This window comes from Anguilla anguilla, chromosome 5, assembly GCF_013347855.1.
Source record: "Anguilla anguilla isolate fAngAng1 chromosome 5, fAngAng1.pri, whole genome shotgun sequence".
Taxonomy (NCBI): Eukaryota; Metazoa; Chordata; class Actinopteri; order Anguilliformes; family Anguillidae; genus Anguilla; species Anguilla anguilla.
In genome coordinates, this window is record NC_049205.1 from 13,605,942 (window position 1) to 13,633,720 (window position 27,779).

The following is a 27,779-nucleotide window of genomic DNA, read 5'->3' on the forward strand; positions in this document are numbered from 1 at the left end:
GTCTATCAAGCAGAAGAGTTGCAATGTTATAAATGCTAAATATTCAGGAAAAACTGAAGCTAAAATGTGTCCGCTTTCCCTTTGGACAGAACGGAAATGTCAACAGCATCTCTGACATGTCCTGTATCCTGTAAACTCCATGTTTATATGGTCTCATAGCTACTGAATACTACATATAACAAATGCAAGTGCACATGATGAAAGCCATTTCTCTCAGCTTACAGTACATCACCAAATGTTGCAAACAGGTTCAGAATGTGGTAAGATGCGTGCATAACAATTTTAATTGATTGGGCATTTGGTGCTGGCAGACTGCAAGCAGTGACTTCATTCCTTCTGAAATAGGTATTATGTTGAAACCGCTGCTGACAGCTCATTTTGCTGATGTGAGTGCAAACGATACACAGAAACAAGTGCTCTTTTGAGATACGAACTCACGATTGGTACAGGAAATGAAAACCTACCCCATGTAGCAGAAAAATTGATTCTTGAAGAATTTATTTGCCATTAATTTTCTCATTTGCCACAAAGCAGATTTGTAGTCTTTGTATTGGAAAGTTAATGCTGGTATCATTGAAGACTACACTTCTAGGCACAGTATCACAAAGCTAATGAAGTCGTTGTCAGTGGGTAGGCATCTTGCATCATATGCAGGAGGGTTGGGGAGGACTGCCCTTTTGTGGCTTTCTGAAGACTTTCTGTGCAAACTCTTGGGCAGGTTTCCTGGGACATGCTTTAGAATGTTCCCCAGTCATTATTTCTAGCTAATGATGGAGCGGGTGTATCATAGAATTTTAAATATGTAGATACAGTAGTCTTCACTTTCAGGACTCGACAGTAGTCACCTCATAAAGCAATGATTAAATTGTAGTATTACCTTTAATGAGGTTTGTTTAAATGCTATGTCTGGCCTTTAAAGGCCAAAATCAGATTTGAACTATTATTTGCAAACATGACTGTGACACAAATTGGCTATATTAAAACAAGGCTAATGATAATGTGACTGATCCTGCTGGTTTGGCGTGCTGTTTTGCAGCTGAATGGCTGCTAATGTTTTATTTTTATTTTTTTTACTTTCTATCTGGAAAAGGTGACAATGTCCTGCTTGTTCTGGGTTTGACAGCTCATGATAAATAAGCCTGTGCTCTCTCTGATTCACTGAGCATGCTCACGGCATACTGTACAAGGGCAATGTGTAATTGTAGCAAGGAGCACGGAATCCTGGGATACTCTGCAGTGCCGTTCCGTAGAAAGTGCAGCTGATTTTAGCTCATCTGTGTACACTTGGAACAGTGTCAAAGACAGGGCGGAGGTACATCAGCATGTATCAGCAGCTAAAACCCTACAGTCTAGAAATGTGTAATGTAACTACAATTCCGCAGCTATATTCAGCTTGTGTGCAATTCTTCAGACTGTGTAGTGCTACAAATCTGTGAGTAAATGTATGAATGCTAGTAAACAGCAAAAATAATTCTCACACAAATAATGCTGAACATTTCCCAATCGTATTCACACACATCCACAGACACACACAGATGTGTCCTTTGTTTGGAGCTGGGTATTAATTGCATGTGCATGTGTATGTGGGTGTGATGTATGCATGTGAGTGTGTGCGCATACATACACAAAGACATTCCTTTTGTTTGAAGGTGGATATGCATCATTGTATAAGCTATCTATTCATGCATGGAACAATATAGGCTCACAATCTTGCAAAGTATAAGTGGTATCGGAAGGACTTTTTAAAAATAGAGCTGACAAAGCTGTGGTTGTTTCACCCACGACCGCACACACACACAGCTCGAGCTACACTGCAGTGGTGTATGCTGACATCATGAGGCAGGGGAGCTGCAGTGCTGCAGGTCCTATCGATGGCGTTCTCTCTTGCCAAGAGAAAATTTCAGGAAAAAATATCCCTTACTGAGGGGGAATAAGGAGCCCTAATCTGGCATTATTTCTGCTTGTTCACCTGAAAAAGTCACAGTGAAATCTACTGTAAAGATAGAAGGATACACAAAGCTTTTTTTTTTTACAAAGAACAAATAGTTATTTTCATCAAAATATCTACCACTTCTACACGCTACCCACATTGTGGTTGTCTTGGTGTTTTTAATTATCCATGATTGTGAAGGAAGATAGACCCTCAACTCTTTGGTTGTCCTATTTAAATCAACTGCTCAGACTGCATGAGTGGCATCTGTGTGCAGCGGCCACTCAGGGACTATCACGTCGATGCATACTTTGCACTCTTATCAGCTGAAGTAGCATAAATAAATAGAATGGTACCCAAGCATTAAAAAAATGGTTTGTCATTGAAATGCGATGGTTGTGAAATCATTGCTATGGATTGTGCTGAAAATCAAGAGAAGAAAGAATGCACACCCAAGTTTGATGAGGTGCTGAGCAACTGTGCATATATTTAAAAGAACAATTAAATCACACACTAATCTGTGCATTTGTATTCCACCAACGTTTTTCACGTTACATACATACAGGTATTAGTCCGATGAAGGCATGTAACACTGAACTGTTGGTAAAATTAAATGCGTGGTTGGATAATAGGAGTGTGTGACTTTTTCTTTTGGGCTGGAAATGTACGTCAGAAGGGACTGTTTTTAGGGGAAACATTATCATAAAACAATATCAAGAGTGCTTGAAAGAAGGAAAAGACTTAGGAGCATTACTCAGTAATGCCATGTTATTTTTATTCAGCAGGTCGCTGGCACTTATAGATATATCAGGCTTAAAAGGTGCACACTTGATATAGATTCACAGATTTTAAGTACCGGTCAGATCTATGATCGGCACAGCGGAAAGCTTAGTTACCAGGCATTTTTTTTTGTTATTTTTGTTTTAGGAAGGTTTACAGTTTATTCTCATTTAATGGGCTTACAGAAAAGAATCAAGAACAAAATTCAAAAGCAGCTAAATGAAGAGTTCTGTCTGATGTCACAGTACACGAGGCAAACCTCTGTCGACAGGCGCTTGAACTTTCTTCCTGACATTCTCATACTATTTTGAGCTTCTCCAGTCAAAAGCAACTTAGCGAAACCTAGATTTAGTGCCTTGATTGTAGCTGGTTAAAAAAATAAAAATACAACAACAACAAAAAAAAACAATTTAGCCATAATCACGTTTGTAATTTAACATTTGATTTCATTGAGAAAGTAAACTCGAATGTCCCCTTCTGACTGAAGCTCAACATATATGGAATATCAAAGAAGACAAAAGCAATATGACAGTACTCTACTGCCCACAATGAAAGAGAATCTTTAGAACAAAACAGACATATACTGATTTACTGATTAATACAATAGGATCAGCAGTACAGACCAATATCCTGTTGGTAGAATTCAAAGGTACACGTCTTTTAATACCTTGCATCTGAGCGAGGTTGAGTAAAATCTAAACATCCACGGCTGAACTGAATTTCACCCGCCTTTACAAACAGTTGGTTAAGTGTTTGCTGAATTGGCTAGGGCAGATCTCAAAATCGAGCCTGGAGTTTAACACTTTTACGGAAGAGCTTTGGGCCCTACCAAAAGGATATTGTGCATGGGCTTGGCTCTGGTGTCCTGGCTGACGCAGTGCTGCCTCTGGGCTCTCGCTCTCTCGGGGGATCTTGCGCCCTTTGCTGTCCTGTGCTCAGTCGAGTCGGAGTGTGTGGAGAAGAAGGGGGAGTTTGCGGTGGACCTCTTGTTTCGAACAAGGGCGCGTCTGGCTTGAAGGTGGGGGGTTTAGGTGAGGGCAGGCAGGGAGGAGAAGCTCAGCCTTATCTCCTCGCCCTCCAGGAGCTTCCTGCAGAAACGAAGGAAGAAAATCCCACCTGACAACATACCGTTTTAGTGGCACCTGCTTTACAACATCCTGGGTTAGAGAATTCCGTTTTACGGCGTATCATTTTACAGAATGTGACTTTACAACATTCTATTTCAACATGCTGCCTGACAAACATCAGTTTGGAGTACCGAAAGAGGAACCACAAAAAAAAAAAAAACAAACAAATGAAAAAACCCAGATGCAGGACTGCAACCGTCAGCTAATCCAGAGGATTGATACATGGAGCCTAGAAACATGACTGCTGACCATCATACATCACAAACTTCGCACTAACCTTTGACTGATTTCTATATACATATACAGTACTTCCTATCAGGAGGAACTACACAGGCCACCCGTCAGACCACTGCATGCAGGGTCTCCAGGCCTCAAAATGCTGGCACGGTTTTATGAACAAAAGACTCTTAACCTGTTTTTGTTGTACTTACTTACTTCACAGCATTCTGTTTAGTATAATCGCATATTAATATATACCTCTCAACTTGTAATTGAAACATTTGCTACAACATCAAATTATAAATCACATAAAACACATTCCTATATGTATCTGGTGCTGGTAGACCACAGACACCTGAAAAGAGCTTCACGCTAACCTTCTTCTGGGGACATTTTAAGGTGTCAATGTGTGGGCTCCAAATATCCCTTGCTCTCCTCACTCTTACACAAAGAGATGAGGAAAATTCTACCGACAAACCCTCCCCCTTTGGGAGATGTGGCCAATTATACACTGCACTGTGTTGACTGGCCATAGTTGACACAGGTGCAGGACGAATTTAACGCAAATGCTGAAGAAGGTTTTGATACATTGAACCAGTGCTTTAGTTGGTCAAACCACTTGGCACCACCATAAATAATTTTTCCCCCCAGAAGTCTTGCTTTGCAGCAAACAGCTTTAGAGTTCAGACCATTCAATGTCTCCATGGTAGCTATTGCAGTCCTGCTTTACAATATACTGTTTCACTCCATACACCTTTACAGCATCTAACTGCAATTCAGTTCACATTATCTTTGTTTAGTTAATATCTATATATGTTAACACATCTCTCTAAAGCATGCCGCTTTATTATATATCTCTTTCATGTCACATCTTTCAAGTGATTTAAAATATAGGTCCAAGCCACAGATAAACTATAGGCTTACTACTGTGCAGTCACATGGCACATTCCTGTGCTAAAATGACTTAAACTATTGCTCCTCAGGGCTAGAACTCAAAAGATAATGTTAATGGCTTAACTGCATACTTCAAGCCTCAGCCTTAACCTCAAATAAAATCGCTCGCAAGGGGCTGTTCATGAATATTTTATTTTGGAGGAGAAAAATAATCAATTAATTCTTTAAAAGAAACTGATAGCAGGCTTCACTTGCTGAGGCAGTTAAGATACAGAATAGACCGCTGACATGCAAGATTAATGATCTGAAAATAATGTCTCAGCCAAAAACGTGGAGCACCACCTTATGCCTCAAGGCTGCTTAAAGTCCCTTTGTTTTATCTCTTTGTAAGCTATCTCTTTGAGGTGTTCTGGCTCCAGTATATAGGCAATCCTGACCAGCAAAACCTAGTTTGAGCCCTCTCGTCCAACACTCCAGCCAACCGATTAGGAGCCACACCAATAATCTGCTTTAAAGAACCTCTGCCTTAGAAATGGCTAACAATAAGGCTGGGCGTAGCATCATCTGTGTTATCAGTAAAGACATTCATGTAATATACATGACCACTGAGAGACGTCATCCCTGTCTGCATTTTGTTTTGCTGAGTCAGAATCCAGTCTGTGCACCATCAGCTGAATTAATATGTCAATAGTCTCCCTCAGCCAAAGTCAGTTATCAGAATCAGTAGCCAACAAAATAGAGGTCACTAAGCACTGAGCCTGATGACAATGACATATTAAATGGTCCAGAAAACATTTTAGAACAAGAGCTAGGTTAAAAACAGAAATGTCCATTAACCTTCATATGGGACATGGTGACCTGTGTAGTGCTGCAGCAAGGCACACCGTGGTTATTAATTTATTTCTTTATTCATTTATTCAGAAAGGTGATACAACGTACCTGTATGCAGCGATTTCAATGTCAAGGGCCATTTTGACATTCAGGAGGTCTTGGTACTCTCTCAGGTAATGGGCCATCTCTTGCTTAGCATCAGCGATGTCCTTCTCCAGCTCATTAATTCTCTCCTAAAAACGACGGCAATGCAGACAAGCAACTGCGTGAAATTGGAAAGCTCCCAATGTCTAATTCCACCCCTCAGTGTGTGAAATGAGAAATCATCACCTATGTTCAAATATGTGAAAGAAAGCCTTCAGCAATAAGGAAAGCATTTAAATTGTTATTGGTATTGTTTCTACATTAGTATGCATGCCATGCATCCTTAACTTGAATGACTTTGAACGCGAGGCTCAGAACAATTACACATCACTATAAAACATTATTTTTTGTCCATTTGAACGAATACATGTTCTTAATTTTGTAGCATGCTGTGAGTGTGTGTTACTGTGCTGATCTTACCACTCATTCATACCCCTGTGCAGACTGACGTTTGCTTTAAAGCTTTTACATGCATGCATGTACTGGACTAAAGCCCATTTAAAATGCTCCTGCACATTGCAGGTCTAGCACAGATCTTTGAAATATTGCTATATATAGTACAGCTCTGCTAATGCCACTACAATGTCTTCTACTACATGTCATTTCCTTTGTGTTGCTGAGTTTCCCTTTTCTTCAGCATTAGAAAAATAAAAATTGTGCCCATGCAGAGAAAGCTAATGGCTAATCTGTTTACCAGTGATATGAAACGATGCAGACTATATCTCTGAATACGGTTTTCATCATTTTACTTATGTGTTTCAGCTGGTTCAAGCTGCTCTCAAAATCCCAGCACAATTCTGAACACACTCAGCTGAGCTCCGGTTAGTCATTGACCCGTAAGTCGTCCTTAACGGTGAGCAGCACAGCTAACTGATAGCTTAGCATCCCCTGTGGTCCCATACCTGGTACTTGGCCACCTCCTTCCCCTGCCTGTCCTCCATGTCCTCCAGCTGCTTGTTGAGGGATTCGATGACGTTGCGCAGGGCCTCGATCTCGGAAGAGCGGGCCTGGAGCAGCCGCCGGTACTCGGAGGTCTCCTCGCGCATGGCGCGCACGGCCTCGTCGTTCCTGCTGGCGGCCTCGGCCACGCCGGCGAACTTGGTGCGGTACCAGTCCTCGGCGGCCTGCATGTTCTTGTTGGCCAGCGTCTCGTACTGGGAGCGGATGTCGCGCAGGGCGGCCGAGAGGTCGGGCGCCGCCACCTCCACGTCCACGCTGACGCCGGCCGCCCGGACCTGGGCGGTCAGCTCGGCGTGCTCCTCGCCGAAGACCTTCTTGAGGAAGGCGATCTCCTCGGCCAGGGAGGCCACGCTGGCCTCGGCGTCGCAGTTGGCCAGCTCCGCCCGGTCGGCCTCCTCCCGCGCCTTCCGCAGGGCGTCCTCGGCGTCGGCCCGCCGCCGGGCCTCGTCCTGGCAGCGCTCCCTCAGCTGGCCGCGGACGTCCCGCAGGTGGTCGCGCTCGGCCTCCAGGCGCATCTTCTCGTTGGTCTCGGCATCCAGCAGGGCCCTCAGGCTCCGGGCCTCCTGCTCGTAGAGGAGGTGCAGGCGGGAGGGGTCGCGCTGCCTCTGCCGGAGGGCCTCCAGCTCCGCCTGCAGCACCTTGTTCTGCTGCTCCAGGTGGTGCACCTTCTCAATGTAGGTGGCGAAGCGGTCGTTGAGGCCCACCAGCTGCTCCTTCTCTTTGGCCCTCAGGCCCAGCAGCTCCGCGTTGAGGGTGCTCACCTGGGCCAGGTCCATCCTCTCCGCCAGGTCGGGCATGGAGGACGACGCCAGCCGCAGGGAGCGCTTGGCGGAGGGGACGGAGCGGTGGACGGAGTACAGGGTGGAGGAGATGGAGGATTTGGTGGATCTGGCCCCCCTGTAGTCGTCCCAGGGGCGGCGGGAATAGTAGGGATCGTAGCTCATGATGGATGTTTTTTTTTCTTTTTTTGTAGTTTTTTTTATGTGGATGTTTTTGTTTCAGGTATATTTAAATCCCCCTTGTTCTGCACACTCTCACTGAGCAAGCCGTAGCACTGCACCAGTTCAGAAATGCTGCAGAGCTGTATCTTTTATACAGACAGGTCCCCCCCCCTCCCCATGCCCTTGGGGGGGCAGGGAACGTCAGCTTCTGCTCAGCCAATGGGAGAGTGCTGCAGTGAGGTTAGCGAGGGTACTTGGCTTTGCGTTTCTCTGCTCAGGCTGATCGGCTGAGCCAAGGTGGTTGTGCCGTATTTTTTTTATTTTTTACTACTTGGTCAGCACTAGCAGAACGCAGAACATCATTCTCATTTAGTCTGTGATGATTGCAGGTAAATTTGAATCATCTTCCAATCAGCATCAGCATACCATGCAATAGCCTTTTTATGTTTGATACTATATTGTTGCCTGTCTTTGTACTGCAATGTGCACACTGCACAGTAACAGTTCAACACAGAAACAGCAAGAAAATACCGATACACCATTTTATCTCAGGAATTCACTATGGTTTCTGTATTTCAGTATGCCCTGCAGCAAACATATTAGGAAATGTTTTAGCTGTTATGTTTGTAATGCCTACAGCAAATATCCTACTGAAGTCGTACTGGCAGAGGAAAAAATAGTAATCGGTGTCCAGAAACAGATCATTTATTTTAATTTATTACATAGCCGAGAAAGAGAGAGAGAGAGAGAGAGAGAGAGAGATTCTGAATGATTGCTGTATGTGTATCTCAGGTTATATCCTTCCCCCAAATATGGTACAGTACCTTATTGCCTGACTAATCAGTACGTATAAGCTTTGTTTCACTAAACAGATTTTCAATATCATTTTCTCATCGTTGATTTTGCCATTATGCATTATGACATTGATGAAGGGCCTAAAAGATTGTACTATTAATATAGGCTAGAACTGAATGTCTTCTCTTTGCCCTAGAAACAGAGGTTACCATGAGGCCGGAGTAGCTGGGTGTCCCAGCCTGGGACGGGGTGCTTACTGATTTAGCTGCATAAAAATTAATTTGTGTGTCATTATGCTTGGCCGAACCCATTGACACTTCACCTTTTTAGTTAATTGGCATTTCCTCCCATTGACAGAGAAGTACTGAACCAACACTGCACACCATTTCACAGTGCTGCATACGCACAGTAAATTTTACAGCCAGGTACTGCAGGAAAGAACCGAGGATGTGCAGATTGGTTCTGAACGTGATATCCCACCAGCCTTCCTGTCATTTGTTGTTTAATGAATGTTTTTCAAGTGTAATTAAAACTTTTGGTTATGATAATCAGCCTTATGAAGAGTATACTTTACATTAAAGAGCAAAGAAGAATACTGATGGAGTACCCTGCTGATAGAGTACCCTATTGGAAATGGTATTGTACACTTTTTTTATTGTGTACCATAGAACATTCTCCCACATCACAACCTTCTTGAATGACGTTGTTATTAGATATACTCTGTGGTACACTGTACACCTATAATAGGCAGAGAAATCTGGATTTTTTTCTTGTACTCAGTACTGAATTACTACTGTATAGTATAGTGATGAGTCACTCCCCTGAGCCTCACACCCCCCCTCCCCACATTTTGGAGGTTTCTGTCGGTAAGCACCTTGATTGACAGTATTGACAGCTGGCTTCCCTTATGCTGACACTGAGGGAAAGGTTGTATCCGCCAGATTCTGAAAAACCTGTTTCGGCTTGCATTTCAGAGACAGGAAGACAAGGGTTATATAATACACTCAAAACTCAAATATCCAAATGTACCCAAAATATGAATATGCAAAATACAGATACTGGCAAGTACACATATGACAGATCGCACAGGTTAATTTACCTTTACAATATATATTGTAAATACATATCTAGTAAAATGTAGTTATTACATTAAAAACATATATTTCCACCATCCAGATTTACTCCTTTTGTACATTTACTTCCATACATCCATTTTCTAATCCATTTATTCCTGGGTCATGTGGGGCCTGAAGCTAATCCCAGCATGTATTGAGTGGCAGGAATACACCCTGGACAGGCCGCCAATTTGTCACAAGGCACACTTACACCATTCACTCACGCACTCGTACCTATTGAAGGATTCAAACTGAGGGCCCTCTAGTAGTGTTAGCAAAGTCCAGCGATAAGAGAACAGTTTCAGAAATATAAAACTTGAAACTTATATTATGAAGGAACATAAAATTGAATTTAGATTCAAATGGTTGATTATAAGCACTCACCTTATAAAAATTATGTTAATACATTCAGTTCAGAAGGGCAGAAAAATGCAGAATAAAAAGCAGGTGTCTCTAAACTTAAATGTAAATTTGCATGTAAAAATGACTGCACAATGCTTCTACACTACAACTCTTTCACAATATCATTTTCCCTTGGACACTGTTCTGTCAGCATACCACTCAGTAGTCGTACCCCTCACCACCAAAAGGTTTCAAAACTATCACATCCTAACCTCAATGAAAAGTGTCTACCACAATACCAGGGACAGGGAAGCTGACCTTGCTCATATCCTGGGCTCCAGAACCATTTCCCATACACGGATGCCCCCTGCTGGTTTATCAGGGAAGTAAACATTTCAGCCGATGAGAGAATGTGATCTGTTCATTCCTTTCTGGACACAAGCTGATCTTCACAATGCCATCCAAAATTATTCACATCCTTAATAAAGACAAAAAATGTATTTAAATACATAAGTGCTGGGCTAGTTTTGAAAGCCATACTGTTTAAATGCTTACGCATTAATTATATTTGTGATTTAGATTTTATTTTCAATTAAAAATGACAAAAATCAGACAATTAATGATCCTACCGTCTGCATAAAAAAGGAATTGGAATTGAGCTCCCTATGTGGGGGGAAACTCGTAGATGGGAGAAATCAGTGTCTATTTTTGGTTGCTGTTGTTCCACTAATGTATGAACTCCATTATGATTCCTGCCTCCAAGCAGACAGTAAGCCTCCTTGATCCTCACACCAGAGGGCAATGTTGTTGCATTTTTCTTCTTTGTGGCTTACAAACCGTTTGGTATTATTCATTATGCTATTAGATTTTCATTGGATACAAGGCAAATTTAAATATGTATGGTTTCTGAATTAAATATATGATACTATTATACGACTATACTTACTATAATGTATAATTAAACTATTGATGATTAGTATGATAAAACTACTGGATATCAATGTTAATAAATTATTATGCCTGTACTCTGGCCCAGAGTGCTTAACTGGAGTCAGTTTCAGCTGTTTGAGAAAATGATTTTGAAAATGGGTGAAGCAAGCAGCCTGAATAGATTAGATAGGCAGAGTGATTGAAGAAGAAACAAGGTCGGTGGTGCCACCTGCTGACAAAATATTTAAATAGTGCTTGCAAGACAAAAATGTAAAAACAGAGTCATATAAGGTGTTTATGGAGTGAGAGAGAGAAGGAGAAAGCGAGAGAGATTATTAATAAATAAATGAAGGGAAGACATCACTGTCCACACAGCTTTACTTGGAAGGAATATTGACATTTCAATAAAAATAAAAAAAGATATGACATTGCTATTTTTGGGTTAGAACCATTATACCCATTATTTTTCAGACCCTAGGGAGGACCTGCATGTGGATAGAGGACATTTACATGTTTATCTTTACAGGGCATTTAAAATGAGCAGCTTGTTCTCACTGGAAAAAAAAAACCATAATAATATACAGTAGCACTCATTACAATCCTAGCAAGGGAACCACAAAAACAAGCTTTGTCATATGACTCCATGAACCAGAGCACAAGTCATTAGCTTGATGTTTTGACGAAAGACAACAAAGAAAGAACAAGACACCATAACAGAAATTTCCTTCACTGCCCAGCCTCCCCCCCCCATGCCTTGCTGCAAAGCCCAGTCTGACAGCCCACCCCCACTGATTGACAAATAACAGTGACCCTCCTTCAGCAACGTGCTGCCGCGTCCAGCTGTAGCCTCCTAGCGCATGCCTCTCCCCAGCAGAGCCTGAATCTGCCCCATTCATTAGTCTAAGTGGATGAGGCTGCCTAATAAGAGCTCCCTTCCCCTCAATAATTGCCGTTGATTGGCGCAAATTAGGCCCCGGTTGCCAGACGGGCGATTCTCAATGAGGATAATCCAATTCCCAACTCAAACTAATAGGATTTGAACTCCGGGCCAGCCTAATGTCCGTCTGCGAACTCTGGCTGGGTCCCCCTCGCCCCCCGATGGCCGCCTGGCCTCTGTTTCATGTCTTCTGCGCCACCGGCTCGCAAAGAGACTGCTGACCCCCCCACCCCTCCACCTCCTCCCAATCGTGCTCCCCAGCCTGCACCCACCCTAATGACTCATCCACATCAATTGAAAGTAAACATAAGCGTCATTTTAAAAGGGTCTGTTTATCAAACTAATATGCGGAGGGCAACAGAAGGAAAGAGGGAGAAAAGGAGACTCTCTGGCCAATCAATCATCCTGAGACATGACCTCGCAGGGGGATGATTTATTCAGGTCTTGTGGTTTCTGGGTGTGGGAATGCTGTGCTTGTGCGGTGTTCACTATGACTGGGAATGTCGTGCTTGTTCAGGGTTTACTATAGCTTGGAATACTGTGCTTGTGTGATGTTCACTATGACTGGGAATGCCGTGCTTGTTCAGTGTTCACTATAGCTGGGAATGCTGTGCTTGTGTGATGTTCGCTATGACTGTGAATGCTGTCCTTGTGCATTGTTCACTATGACTGGGGATGCTGTCCTTGTGTGATGTTCACTATGGCTGGGAATGCTGTGCTTGTGTGATGTTCATTATGGCTGAGAATGCTGTGTTTGTGTGATGATTAGTAGCTTTGGTCAAGAATGCTGTACATGCATAGTGTTCCATGTACAGTAATTGTACAGGGAATACTGTGCTAATGCGCCATTCAGTAGCCATGGTTGGCAATGCTATTCACTGACATTCAATTACATTCAGTGTAGCCGGGCATGCTGTGCTTGTGTGGTGTTCAGAGGCTGTGCTTGGGAATAATGTGCTTGTGCAGTGTTCAATATCTGTGCTTGGGAATGCTGTTCTTGTGTGGTGTTCAGTAGCTGTGCTTGGGAATACTGTGCTTGTGTGGTGTTTAGTAGCTGTGCTTGGGAATGCTGTGTAGTGGCCTCTAGGTCTGTCAGTGTTGCACAGGATTCTTTTACAAGTGAGGTTAATTATAACCAGCCCACAGCCAGTATCATTTTTAATAAACTCTACAATGGGTCAGTGATATTCTGTGTGACACAAAGATACAGTACTATTTTTGGACTTCAGGAAAACAATTTAGAAAGGCTATGCAGTGTTGGAATTGTGTGGCATATGCTTTATTCTCAGTAGCTACCATACTTCCTTCCTTTCTTTGCTGTCCCATTTAGACCACAAGGACACAATCAGCTGTTCTTTCATACAGGTGCAGGTTATTTTGCCCAGTTACCGTCTTTTGGCAGGTGTTGTTTGGCCTCCTAGGTTTCCTGGTGGTGTTCATCTTGACACAATTTATAGGATTCTTCGCTACTCCATTACCCAATCACAGTTGAGCTGTAGTTATGTGAATCTAGGACTGCACCCCTGTGTTTAATGCAGGGGCCTCTTTAAGGAACAGGTTATTGCTTAGTATCGACCATAATTTTTCTTTTGCAGTGTGCATATTGCATATGGGTATGGGGGCTGTCTCTATTGACTTTACAAAGCCTCTTTGCTGCATGTTTAAATATTGCAACAGATTATATTTGGGCCCCAGGTCTTAGCTTGGACATACTGGACTTTCTTCTTCTGACATATCCTCACATGGACTCCAAAAAACACCTCCTTTACAGTTACAGAACTACAACTACATACAGCTGCTTTTCTCAAAGTAAGTTATTATAATGTTTATAAATACTATGACCTTATGTAGAACTGACACACCCTGGTGTTATTTTTTATTTTTTATTTTTTTTTTGTCATTCGTGTAGTAAGTGGATCTGTCGCTGCTGAGGCCCGAAGCCTAATGAAACTCCACTCCATTAGTGCTGAATCGGACAGATTGCTCACCCGGAGAAATGAATTGAGTTTTCTGTATTTGTGAGATCATTCTCCCTCCATTAACTGCCATTTATCCTGTCTCTTCATCACGGCTAAATCGCGTTAGGCGGCCATGATTAGCCAAGGAGAAGTCCCTTCTTAAGAGGTAATTGGGTTAGGCAGCTCAGCTGATAGTGCCATTATGGCCAATAAAGGCCGGGTTTGGCTCGTGGAGTGAAATGGATTCTCCAGTAGCAGATGGTATATGGAGAGGGTGGGGCCTGATGTATGTAAGGTGAAAACAAAGTTTGTGAAGCTACAGAAATGTATCATATCCAAAACTTAATTTTTAAAAAACCAATTTTACTTTTCCTTGTTAAGAAACTGTGAACACCTCTGATGATAAAGTGCATGCTTAAAAAAAATAGATGATGATTTATAGGCTTTCTCCATCTATTTATTGGCTACCATTTCTTTCTTCACATATGAGTGCATCCACACATTCAATCTATTCAATCTAACTGTGAATAAAAAATTGGACTACTAAAATTAAAAGAGCTTTTTCTCAATAATAAAAAATGGTATTTAAAATGAGTTATTGTGCAAGACTGTAAAACACCTACTAATATTGTAAAAGTTATTTAATCTTCTGAAAGCTTCCCAAAGGATGCAATGATGGGAATATTGGCCTGTCTCATTTCTTCTTTAGAATGGAAACAGGCAACTGCCATGTTAGTTTTTGATGGCACTTCCATTATGTCATTTCCTGTCACTACCTGATAACTAGCCTGGCAACAACTGTGTATACACCCAGTGAATTATAACTCTTAAGGGGCTACTATGGAAGAAACCATATGGATATTGACAAAATGCATATGGACCATATAGATATAGACAAACCCTATCATACCATTGAAACAATGGCAATGACATGCAAGAGGAATGGTGGCTCATTAAGGCCATTATAATGCAGTAAGTATCCAAGGGTGGCCATCACATTACCATGACACGCATAAGTCAGAATTCCAATATCACAAAAATGGTTCTCTTGAGATTATGAAAATTTCAATTATGCAGTATGGAATAACCAAGTTTTTAATGTCAGCATCATTAGATATGCATCTTAATGTCAGATGACTACATAATATTGATATTGAAATTCTGAACTATGCATTTCATCACCAGGAAATAAAAAAGGATCATAAGATGGCCGTTTTTAAAAATAATGGCCTCTTATGAACCACCATAAAATCAACGTTTACATTAACATTTTGGTAGCTTATCGTCTGATCGTACATCTTGCAATTGCACATTTTATTACAGAAAATAACTTGTTTTATAGTTCTCAAATGCTGAAAACTGTGGAAAACAAATCAATTTCAACCTGTTCAGGTGAGCAGAATTTTATACCTTTTGCCACCCATTTTTCAGACAGTCCACTAGAGTGTGATGTTACACCTTTCTAGTTTCCTGGTTCGCACTGTTCGTGCACGAGATTCAACTTTGGAGGTAAATGCACTTTTTAAATTAAAGGCAAGCTGTGTTGCTTTTCCCAATCCAATAAATGGTCAAAATTAGTTCACAAGAACGTCTCTGAACGTGGATAATTAATGCAGGTGATATTTTCACAAGTTATATTAATGGAGCTACAAAGCGTTCTTTCCCTAGTTACAGGAAGTCTCGGTTCAACCAATGAAATGGACCGTAGGCCTTGTGAGGAGACATGCCCAAAGAAAACTAATGCATAATAGATAATATTTACGATCTGAGGCACAGGGATAAAGGTGGCTGCAGGACAGTGCATTACAGTAACAGGCAGAGTGAAGTGCTCCCATGATTTATGTATGGGCAGCTGCTTCGCTCCAGTCCAGGCAGTCCGGTGTAATACTTCCCGTAACCCCGTCCCCTGGGTTACCTCTATGGGAAAACACTTAAAATGAATAATGCAGAGACTTTTTAATTATTCAGCTTGAGGTATTCCTGCAATGTAACTTTTGGGAAATTGATCCTTATCTCATTCATTCATACATTCATTCATTCATTGACATAGCTCTCAATTGCTCAGCCATCCATTCAGTGAGTAACATCTAACTTTGTACATTATTTGAATTATCAACTGTATCTGAATTATGTAATGAATTGTGACATTTAAAAGTATATCTGTGCATGTGGATGCATCTCACGGTCTCTCTCTCTCTGTCTGTGTGTATTTGTGTGTATTTTTCTGCGTGGGTGGGGTTGCATGTATGAATCAATTAAATTGGAAAATGCATTGACTGTCTGAGCCCATTGATTAGGTATCAGAACTGCACCTTCTGACACAAACACATTGAGCCATAGCCACTCCATACAGAACTGTCTGTCTGAGTGTTTTGGGCAAACACCAGTCTGTCCTCTATTCATGTATTTTGCAGATATCACAAAATGTTGGACCTATTTCCCCTCATATAATGTGAACGGGTAGGCATCGCTGGTAAATGCTGACTATTCAGGAGCCAAAGAGGTAAACAGCTATAAAACTTTCTTAAAAGGGTTTGTGTTCTCTGCCTCCCCCGCTGAATCATCGTCTTTATGTTATCAGGGGCTCTGTGAAAGGTCCCCAAGGTGAAGTATATTCCTCCCCTGTTAGCACTTAACCATAATACGATGGGCTTTTAAACGCTAATACCCTTTCATTGCTCTTAACATCTCCTGCTTTGAATTATCTCCACATATGATTTTCTCCCTGTGCCGATATAATAAAATAATTGCCATTTTCGAGGCACCATGATGGCTACCTCCTAATTCTGTTTTCACAAGGAGGGCCTTTCTCCGAGAAATGGATGCCTGGGTGTCTGTTTTCTCCTCCTGCCATCTTGTTTGTGGGGCTATTAAATGGGATTGTTTTCCCAGCAGGAGAAGCATATTTCATACAGAGAGATAATCTTTTATAGAGGAAAAAAAACATAAAAAAGGGCCATCAATCCTCTGTTGCAAGTGTGAACACACCAAGAACTGACCACGTCCAACGGGGAAGAAAATCTTGAGGACATCCTCATAAGATCAAAAAAAAAAAAAAGAAAAGAAAAGAAAAACAACAGGAGGAAGGCCTTGCTTACTGCATTAGCTCATAGCTCATAAATATAGTTGGCAACAATGATGCAGGCCTCTTTATGAGGAGAATCACTTAAAAAAAACTGCAGGATCTTTCCTGTCATGTCCTATAAGTCAAGTAATTCACCTTGCTCTTTCTGTCCCTGAAATCTTGACATTCTTGTGGCTGGTTTTCTTTTCCTGGTGTTACACAATCGAAATGGCATCAGCATGTGCATGCACACATGCTCACATATGAAGTAGCAGCACAGGGAAAGCAGGTGATGTATCTTGTCGGCGTACAGATGATCTGACGACAGCGCTGGAATGCCTCTCTCACCCCGTCTGTTTAATGCTCTTCTCTGTCAGACCTAGACGTGGTGAGATCAGTTACACGTATCAATACGCTTGTCACTGCCAGTGCGGTAGAAAATGTTTTTTTATGATATTTGTGAAAACATTATCTTTAGGGTACAGTTTCATTTTTACATGTAGCTATATCAAATTTTTGCTCTAAATCAATTTGGCAATAAACCCCAGGGGCCATGTTGAGTAGAATGGACACACACAGCAAATGGCCTTACATTATAAGACACATTTCTCAATGATGTTCAACCCTTATTTTGAATCCTTTAAAAAAAAAAATACATTTAAAAAATCTTATTCACATTGTATTGTAACATTTTCTCCAGATGACTTGTTCAAATGTGAATTACAGATTTATGCTATGAATTAAAATAACAAACATACCTGAGCATAAATAATTTTTTTAAACTGTTTGTAAATACACATAAGCATTTAGTGAGTATAAAGTTGGTTTGCTTTGTTGGTGTAAAATAATTTGCTGAGGTCATTACTGTTCAGTCACCATGGTTACATTGACTTCATTTCTTGTGCATGGAGGATCTTATCAGACCCAATAATTATTGATCGGCTGGTCAATTCTAAGTAAGATACAAAACTAATAACTGCCAAAAAATGATGAGGAACTGTCAAAAAATAACATCAAATGCAAGTGCATTTATTTGATTATGCACTGTATGCATAACTCAATTTAATGTAGCTTACTTGCAATCTGAAGAAAAGGATATCAGAAAAAAAACAAGCAGACTTCTGAAGCAGACAGACTGAACAGATAGGGACTGACCCCAAAAGTCTCTTGCATTGTGCTTTGCAAACTGTTTTAACTCCACTGCACCCTTGGACACCTTGGTGTGAAGAACACAATTGATTGATCAGACTGGGCATTTTTGTGGTCAAACATTTGCACACAAAGCTGGAAATATGTATTCAGAAGAAACTTTGTAAAGTAACAGTGGCAAACACAGGACAACATGGTGGTAATACAGTAGCCAGTGCATGGTAATTACCCATCTGTTTTCTGTAGTGCACTAATTGTAGGGGTCACTGTGCAAGCGATGCTGTCTCTTTGACTGCCACGGGCCTGTGGCTCTCCCACATAACGTGTCTATTGTATATATTGGCTTTGGGGGCTCCTGTCTGGCAGCTGAGGGGTGGAGGATGTCTGTCCTGGTAAATGTGTGAAGACCTCTCATGGGAAAACAGTTACTGGCTTTTGAGTTCCCAAACTTGGTAATGTTTTTGTAATGCTGTACTGTTTTTCAAGCTAAAATGCCTGTGTATTACAGCTGTATGTTTTGGGAGACTATAATTCAGCAGTTCTGATGGTTTGCAAATGCATGCACGAAAGCTTATGCCACAGGGGAAGCACGGGGGTAACCAATGGACTAATGCTGTCTGCTAATGCGCTCTGTTCTGATTATGGCAGTGGCAAGAGGGCAATTATAAATGAGGATGAAAACATGTTTCTGTGTCCTCTTTCTGTTCAACTTTGATCCTTTGCGGCTTAATTTTGAAGCCGAAAATTCTGAAAGAGAGCAGGCAAGTTTGGGCTTGTTCCCAAACATGCGACAGTTTGCAGTTAATAGTGGTCTTCACTTTTGTCTTTGTGTGTGTCTGTGTGTCTGTGGAGGTGTGTCTTTTTGCATGAATGTCTCTGTGTTTGTGCGTGTGTGCCTGCACATGTGTGTCTGTTTGCTTTTTTCTGTGTATTTGTGTGCATGTTTGTGACAGGTTGTGTGTATGTTTAGGGGAACATCAGGAATGTTGGTACAGGGAGGGAGGCAGGGAGGGGTTTCCATAAGGAAAGATGTAAAACAAAACCTGGCCACTTTAAATGAGTTTGGCCTAAGAATAGCCTATAAAAAGACTGACAGATGTAACCTTTCCGATGCTGAATGGTCTACTAAAATAGTCAATTTTATGTCAGTGGTCCACTGAGGTTACCTTTGGCAATTTACTCCAATTAGAATAGCCCGTCTGATGGCACAATGTGTAGGGGAGATAGCAGAGTATAGATAATCTATTGTCATGATGGATCCTTTGCAATCAACAGTGGGCTTTAATTGCTCCTCAATTGTTTTTTATTTTGGTTTAACAATGCTCAGTAATGACTCGAGGAAGTCAATAAATGGCAGTGACAGGCTGTCAATTCTCACCCCTGTAGCTACAGAGCGAATGCTGTGAAAAGTGAAGAGGTACTATGTTGAATGGTTGCAATTAGGAGCCATAATTTCAGTCATAATGCCATTCATTAGCCATCATTCCATCTGATTCACAAGTTCACTTTAACATAAATGATAAATCAATACAATTCAAGGCTGGAATCTATGCATTGTTCAGAAGGGTATCTTGAGTATTATTCATTAAAGATGACCACATGACTAATGAACAAGAATAGAATTTTGAGATACAGTAGTATTGGAGCATATGACAATTGCTGTATTTGTGTGTGTGTGCACAGGTACGCTACACAGCTCACGCCCTCAACTAACCAAAGAATTTATAAAGAAATGTCTTTGAATTATATTGAACGCTTGGTTAGTTTTATGAGATGATGTCAGCTTATGTTGAATGCATTGAACAGTCTATTGAACTTTAGCCTGACTGCACCTCTCTTCGAGCGCTGGAATGGAGTCTGTTCTGTGGCTACATGCTGTTATTTTCCTTTCCTCATTTTTCTACCACCCACTTCCCCCACCCCTGCAGTCTCTGAAAATAGTGCAGCAAGCAGTTGCTCCCTGCTCTTAGCAGTTGCTCCCTGCTCTGGGCTGATATATAAAGTATATTTGTCTTGAGATTGCCTTTGCTGCACATTGATGTAGAATGCACTGGTTTAGACAAATAAAATATTTCCCTTACAGGGATATATTTTAAAAAGCTGAAACTTTGCAGAAAACGCCCAAGTTGCACAGTAATCTGGTACCATAATTATGTGCCTCCAGTTGTACGGCAGATACGTAAAGGTCATGTTTTCCTAAATTAAGGCTCTTTTTGTTTTTGTGTTTTGCAGCCCAATGTGGGGCTAACTGAATCAAACCATGACCCTATAAAAACCTAGTGAAAAAAACAGGTTACTTTTGTCTGCCCCTATTGGACACCGTCCGTGCTGGACTCCACCCACGTTCCATCATTTCAGACACCCTGCAATTAAAAAAGAAAGAAAAAAAAACATGGAGTTACCAATTGGGACAGCTCTCAGCAATTTCTTCAGTCCTAGCTTTACCACTGTGGAGTAGGTTACTATGACTGTGCTGATGGAGGCGAATCTCCCCTAAAACTTCCTTTGTGGAGAAGGAAAAGACTGAGAACAGGGAAAAAGAGAGCAAGCCCAGGATGAGATTCTGGTCAGGAACTGACCGTTGATTCTATGTGCACACTGAAGCCATTAGGTGAGCCACTCTCAGGAATGCAAAGTCAAGGTCTTCCTGTGAGTCGCTGATATATTCCTGCGGTATATAAAAATCCTTAGACGCAGGTATTGTTGGTGGGGAGACATAAAAGACGTCTCTTTGGGACAAACGATGGATCACTTCCTGGTGTTGTTTGTGGTGCTATCGGGCTCAGTGACGGACAGCCAGGCAGGCCGGGGCCTCTGGGACCAGCTGGAGGCGTGTGGGGAGTGCTACCCGGACCAGTGCGTCACGGAGCTTCGATGCCCGGCCGGGCGGGTGAGGGACCGCTGCGGGTGCTGCTGGGAATGCGGGGGCGACGAGGGACAACCCTGCGACCTAGACCCTTCCGGAAGCTTCTACGGCCTCTGCGGGGAGGGCCTTATCTGCCAAATCCTGGATCGGGACCTGCTGGCTGGGGAAGTGCCCGAGCCCCAGTGTGTCTGCGTCCAGCAGGGGGTGCTGTGCGGCTCTGATGGGCGCACCTATGAGACTCCCTGCCAGTTCAGAACAGCCCAGCACAGGCAGAGAGAGGAGAGCAAGCTGACCGTGACCTTAGCCCATCATGGGCCCTGTAAGGCCAGTAAGTCTGTTCATTACCAATGTGCGAACTGCATTCTTAGTAATGTTTGTATAAGTCAGCCAACCTTTGATATAGATAGTCAAATAACCTGATCTGATAATTATTCTGTGTTTCTGTACATTTATGGAGTTATATTTTCTTCTGTAATGCAGTGATTGCAATTCCTTTTAACAATGGTGTCAATAATGCTTACAATGGAGTATGCTTGAGTAGCTACTTTTATTTGATGCTACCCAGAATGCTAACTAAGTAGATATATGTGGACTTGAGCAAAATATGCCTGTTTACATGCATTTAAAAGCATCTAGAAAATACGATGATGTGAAAATCTATTGTTGGAATGAATAAAAATCTATAAAACAATTTTGAAAGCATTTTAAAAAGTAGGCTGTTGCAAAATGAATTAAGTGCCACTTAATGAAAGTCCCTAAGCTGAATAATGCTCATTTGTAGAAAATTTATGAAAATTTTATGAAAATTAATTTAAAAAGTTGTTGCAAATTAAATTAAGAGTTCTGCTTAATGTAACAGATAATGAAAATCTTTTGGAGCACTGAGGATAAATGAACAAACCGAAAAAAAAAAAAACCGAGCAGAAAGTGAGGTGGCCTACTTATTTTGCCCTTTACTCCACTAAAAGCGATGCAGTCTGCAGCATTGGTCTCAGGGCAAAGATTTCTGGGATACAGTCCCTATAAACAATACAAAGGAGTACAGATGATTAAACTGGTCTAATCTGGCCATTGTAGTGGGTTAATCTAAACTATTCTCGCTAATATATACTTTGCTCACTTATATCATTATGTTTTGCCAGAGCCAATTATAGCTACTCCCCCTCATGATGTCATCACTGTGGAAGGAAATGACATAATCTTCAGCTGCGAAGTGTCGGCGTATCCCATGGCGATGATCGAGTGGAGGAAAGAGGGCAACAGCATCTTCCTGCCTGCAGATGACTCCCACATGGCAGTGCAGGTATGTCAGAAATAGAAAGCAGAATGCAAACCTAACATGCAGTATCCGCATTCAGAATTGCTCTGTATTTATAATGAATGAACTTTCAGATTGCATGAGTTTGCAGGTCATTTCATTTTAATGGGAAACATTTCTGGAATGTTCTGGAACATTTCTCATTACATTTCTGGAAACTTCAGAATTTGGCCACTGTTATCCTGGGATCCTGCTGACTGGGTTTTGGGAAGTGGCTGCATGCTCATTATTGAGTAAAATCCAGTTGACATTTGGCACCAGACCTCAGGCAAGGAGATCAAAATGAGATGTGATCTCAGCCATACTCTTTGCTATATTCCCCATAAGGCCCTACACCTAGTGTTCAATTGTACTATCCATGGGACCACTATATCCAGTGGTGAGTTATACTAACCATCAGACTCTTGATGAGACATAAGTGGCTTCCATCAGTATCGGAGACAGCAAGAGTCAGTAAGTGACAGAGGAGTCCTGGCCGAAGCTTGTGTTAATGGAAGGGCCAGCTGCGTTCTCACTCGGTCTGTAATCTCCAGGCTCGTGGGGGGCCCCGCCGCTTTGAACTGACCGGCTGGCTCCAGATCGAAGACGTCCGGCAGGCGGACGAGGGAGTCTACACGTGCACCGCTAGGAACCAGTTTGGAGAGGTGCTCGCACCGGCCAGATTGCAGGTTGTGAAGAAAGGTATGTCTGGACGTGGGGGTCGCGGTGGGGTGGGGGGGTGGCTTCTCAGGCCAGTAACAGATGTGCCTGAAGCAAGGGGGGGTGGGGGGGGGGTGGGGGTGTGGATTGTAGGTTGCGGTTCCTTGCTCGGTTAAGTGAGACAGGTTTCGTGGGGTGGGGATTTTGGCAGGATCTCCCCCCAGGGCAAAGATCTGACATAGAGAGCAATTATGGGAGTGGCTAGAGTCAATGTTGTGTCTAGCTCTGAGGTTGTCCAATGTTTAGCCTTCCTAATTAGCCAGCAAAATAGAAATAAATAAATAAAACAACATTTATATTCAAACGACTGACACATCAGCACGGTTTCAAGCAGCTACGTTCATGTCTGCATATACTGTTCCTGCATGTGTCTGTATATGCCAACACATCTTTAATTTTTATTAAATCACTAATCCTTTTAATTTAGTAGTGAGGAAAAGATTTAGTATGCCATGAGGCAAAATGGAAATACAGTACATTTACAATTAAAGAAGAATCAATATTTTTCACCACAACAGAGTTAGTTATTTCTAACCTATTCTCATGTTACTGTACATCCCCTTAATATATAAAAAAAAACAGACAGTGTGGCTGGAGATTTGGTTTGTTCACATATTTCTCGGAAGCCAAGTACTCTATAAGCCACTGGACTGTTTTCAATACGGTGGTCAGGGAAAGTCTCATCCACCTGTACGTTTACTCTCAATTAGGGAATGAAGACATCAACGTCAACAGGAATTGTCAACTGATACCACTATCGGGCACCGACATCTCTGCGTTGTCATGGGTGAACTTGGAATTCCGAGAAATTTCACAGAGCCGAGATAACCTTACAGCATCTCAGGCTTTTCTCCTTTGTGGAGAGGGTGCATTAGTGATGACAGGCATTCTGGGGGTGGGGGTGGGGGGGGAGCTGATGACAGTAGATTAGATTTGTGGAGGTGGGCTTGTGTATTATGTGGCAGGGCAGAACTGTGGCTGCATCCCAGTCGATCCCCCCTGTCCCATCCTCTGGGATAGGCTTCTTTTCCCAGCTGCTGCATATCTGAAGGATAGGGTTTTCCTTTCCCGTTTCCTGGAATCCACCCTGTCAGATCAGGAGAACTGAGAAGATCTGAATGCCTGTTGGATCTGTGTGAAGTTGGTGTGAAAAACTCTTTCTGTGGATGAAAGCATTATAAAGATCACCAGTGATGCTCATCACATTTATACAGAATGTGTAGACACACACAGTAATTGATTATGTGTTTGCAAGTGCTTGTGTACTTGCATCAAGTGGCCACTATTATTGTTTGTCTCACTTATTTTCTAGTTGCATATTAAGTTTGATGTTTAAGAACAAAAAATATGGAGGATGTACCCATCAAGTCACATTTAAGCACTACCTGAGCACAGATAAATCAACCTTGTTCAAGGTAGAAAAGAAACTAGACCATGTCATTGCTGTTCTCTCGTTCTCTCTATAGTTTCATGTCTAATTACAGTATTGAAGACTACCAATATTTATGGAGCAAAGTGATCACAATTGCATGTCTTGCTAACTAGTTTTGACCCAAAAATGTCTAGGTTGCCAGCATTTCATTAATTGTGCCATGCTTCTTCATAAATATGTTGCCATGTAACCTCAGTAACTCTTTACAGATTCGGAGTGGGCACATCAGCTGAAGCAACAAAACACAGCAGTGTACGATGATTCTGATGAGGACGAGGACGACGAAGAAGACTACAAAGTTTTATCAAGTGGGCATTCATATTAAAAGCACATTATTCATTTAAGTTTTTTCATGGAAAATACACAGCTATGAGCAATGTTTTTCCCGCTTTGACAACAAAACCTAAACACAAACACCAATGTTGTCTAGTCCCACGATCAAGGTGAGATGCTTCAGTGATTTCCTTATTGTACTGTACAAAGTGAAAACCTTTACCTTTTGACTTCTACCATGGCCAGATGGAAGCTGTCAGCAAATTTGACATACAGTATGAGTTCCTTCCTGTGACACAACACTTTCATATTCAACATATTAAAACTATCGCCTGTGCAAAATCACATATTGGTGTAATTCTTGTGCAAAAATACCTAATGATAATGACTATGACACCGCAGTCAGTAATGAATATTCAGTGAGTCATTATTAATAAGTAATAATAATAATAATCATAATAATAATACATATTCTTATTAAATCACACTGACACCAAAATGTATGCTAGATATTTGTAAATATGTGCAGAAATTTATTAGAAAAAATAATGCTCTGAATGAATTCATTGGTTTGTCATTTTGTAATGTAATGCTAAGCTACCCCCAAAACACTTGGAAAAAATCCATTGGAGACTGAAGCAAGAAGGTAAAGATCTGTCCGCTTTACACATGCAGTATTTACAATAATTCCTTCTTTGGTAAAACAGCAATAAATCCTGCCTCTTTCCAATGAACTTTAACAGACGCATTTAGGAAGTTAGAGAGAGTGCAGTTTGGGATTTTTTTTTACTGTCTACTCCTAGTGCATCCCTGTCCTGCTAAATAAGATATGTAGTCAGAGCTCTTAAGTGTTCTCAGAGAGTCAGGGGTTAGGAGCAGAGGGCAGCTAGGTTAAGTTGTTTGAAAGCCAGGGTATTAAGAGGTATTTTACACTTTGGAACCAGGTTCTGTGGGGGGCTTTTGTTTCCTCTTTATTGATCCGGGCCCAGCCCATCGATGCATAATAGAGCAGCCCTCTCTGAGCGGCTGCAGGGCTACAGCCCCGCCTTCGAGTCGGGAGACGGGGCTGTCGCTGACCGCCATTATTGCCCCATAAAGGATCCCGCGGGAGGTGCGCTGGTGCTCGCGTCAGCACACGCCGAAAAAACCCCCCAAAAAAGCCGTGCGCTTAACAGACACCTCTGTTCCCGGGGAGACGATCAATCGGAATTCAATCTGTTAGGCTTGGATTCCGACAGGGAAGGTAATTGCTCATAATGAGCCAGATAGGTGACAACAGTTTTAGGGCTAGGCTCTGGCACGATCAGGTGTTTCCTCTCAACTCCCGTACCACAGCGGGGTGCTCAAATGGGGCGTGGCCGCTTGTCTGGAGCCTGCGACACCTTTTCGAATCGCTCGATACGGCACAATTGAAACCCTTAATGGCAGAGGGGCATTGATTGTCAAGTGATCCAGAGGGCCGTTATTCATCACGGCTGTGTCCCTTCCTCTGAGATGCACTTTTTTTGACACCTGGCCTGGCGACTCAAAATGGCGACAAAGTATCACATCAGGGGAGTGTTGTGAGAATGGCGTAGGTTAGAGATGCATTGTATTATTGAGGCGATGCATTTTCTTCATGCTGTTGTAATACTATCCCCTCTGCGTACTGTATCCTAGAACCCAAATGTATAAAGCCTTCCCTTGACACTATTTGCTGTGCGTGGCTCTCTCTAAAGCTGCTTCATTAATCTCTTTTATTTTGTGGGGAGTGCCCGTCGCTCCTGGCGAACCCCAGAGGGCTACAGGGAATTGAGATGGGCAAGATGGCACCTCAATCGGCTTGTAACATGATGTTCAAAGGTCAGGAGAGGTCAGGGGTCACCGGCAGAGGCCTTCGATTAATGGACGTCTCTATAAAGCAGGGTAATATTAGCTGCTTGGCTTTGTGACCCGACAGAATCGGAGGGCAGAAGCTTCATCTGAGAAGAGACGAAAGTGTTGAATCTTCCTTTCATAATTGCCCCTCCAAGCAAATACATAAAATGAAATAAATAAATACAGGTAATGTCTGGAGCCTCAAAGACACAATCAGAGGGTTGTTGAGCAAATCTTTCCTCTCATCCCATCACAGAAATGAGAGCAAACATAAAATATATATTAAATTTTTTTTTTTTTTTTTGCTATTTAAAAAAAAAAAATGTTTATAAAAAGATGCACTGTATTGAGCTGTATCTGGGGACCCAGACACCAAAAAATCATGTCTAGTTGCTGATATTTGACGGATGACTGCCAAGAGCACCGGGAAGCTGATAACAGACTCTTCACACCACAGACAGATCCCTATTTGAAGACTGAGGCACTCTATGTAAGTTCTTAGGAGTTACGTTATGACTCCCTTGACAACACTTTAATGCTTCCCAGAGGAAATTCTGAGTTCCCTGGGATTGTTTTCATGTTATTCTCCCCATGAAGGTAAGACACAGAACAAACTGGGCACAACTGAAAAGCCCAATCTAGCAGGGGAGACTGTGTGGTGCAGACCATAGGGTAGTGGACTCTCAACCTATATATGAATCCCCTCATGCGGCTGGGGATTCTGTTCACCAGCATGATACTTTCTGTACTGTGATACTATGATATCTGTGAACCATGTTTGCTCTTTCTGAATAAAATTAAATAAATAAAAAATCTGCATGGGAAGTTTAATAGGAAACATAAAATTGTAATGAATGGATATTAGAAATAGTTGTGAGTTTTGAAATTGTGTCTGTGTATTATAATGAGCTGTATACCAAGGCTGATTTTTCAGCACTGAAATCAAAGCTTGCACATTCAGTTGCAAATGCGGCAGCAAATGATATCAGGTTTGATGGAGGTGAGCGCATTGGTGAAAGCCTTTTAATGTTTATTAGTCGATACATGGTGAATATACACTGGAGAAATCAATGGGGAGATATTGACTGTTTATGCTCCATAAGTGACTTCTGCCTCAGCAAGATTTACTGCTGGAACGTTGTTAGCAGTTAAATTTTAATCGAGCTGGGAGGTCTTCTTGGAGTTGAAGTAAGAAAACCGTAATGTGACTGTTGGATG

At 41.9% G+C, this 27,779-nt stretch overlaps 2 protein-coding genes across 2 annotated transcripts; one reads left to right on the forward strand and one right to left on the reverse strand.

Annotated features, from left to right (window-relative positions):
* Positions 1-2,680: 2,680 nt before the first annotated feature.
* On the reverse strand, positions 2,681-7,966 carry si:dkey-33c12.3 (uncharacterized protein LOC335380 homolog). Its single transcript, XM_035416985.1, has 3 exons — positions 6,828-7,966; positions 5,890-6,014; positions 2,681-3,798 (listed from the first exon to the last, which is right to left on the reverse strand). The coding sequence occupies exons 1-3, from the start codon at positions 7,827-7,829 to the stop codon at positions 3,738-3,740; spliced, it is 1,188 nt and encodes a 395-aa protein (XP_035272876.1). The 5' UTR covers positions 7,830-7,966; the 3' UTR covers positions 2,681-3,737.
* A 12,603-nt stretch (positions 7,967-20,569) lies between these two features.
* Positions 20,570-25,049, forward strand: LOC118228338 (kazal-type serine protease inhibitor domain-containing protein 1-like). The gene is made up of 4 exons (XM_035419794.1): positions 20,570-21,310; positions 22,125-22,285; positions 22,834-22,981; positions 24,641-25,049. The coding sequence occupies exons 1-4, from the start codon at positions 20,860-20,862 to the stop codon at positions 24,754-24,756; spliced, it is 876 nt and encodes a 291-aa protein (XP_035275685.1). The 5' UTR covers positions 20,570-20,859; the 3' UTR covers positions 24,757-25,049.
* The last annotated feature ends 2,730 nt before the right edge of the window (positions 25,050-27,779 follow it).

Excerpts from the sequence above, each read along its gene's own strand:
- si:dkey-33c12.3 (XM_035416985.1), bottom strand. The coding sequence starts at position 7,829 with ATGAGCTACGATCCCTACTATTCCCGCCGCCCCTGGGACGACTACAGG. Across the intron at positions 6,015-6,827 it reads AGGAGGTGGCCAAGTACCAG|GAGAGAATTAATGAGCTGGA; the intron begins GTATGGGACCAC and ends CGTCGTTTTTAG. Across the intron at positions 3,799-5,889 it reads ATTGAAATCGCTGCATACAG|GAAGCTCCTGGAGGGCGAGG; the intron begins GTACGTTGTATC and ends TCGTTTCTGCAG.
- LOC118228338 (XM_035419794.1), top strand. The coding sequence starts at position 20,860 with ATGGATCACTTCCTGGTGTTGTTTGTGGTGCTATCGGGCTCAGTGACG. Across the intron at positions 21,311-22,124 it reads TCATGGGCCCTGTAAGGCCA|AGCCAATTATAGCTACTCCC; the intron begins GTAAGTCTGTTC and ends ATGTTTTGCCAG. Across the intron at positions 22,982-24,640 it reads ATTGCAGGTTGTGAAGAAAG|ATTCGGAGTGGGCACATCAG; the intron begins GTATGTCTGGAC and ends AACTCTTTACAG.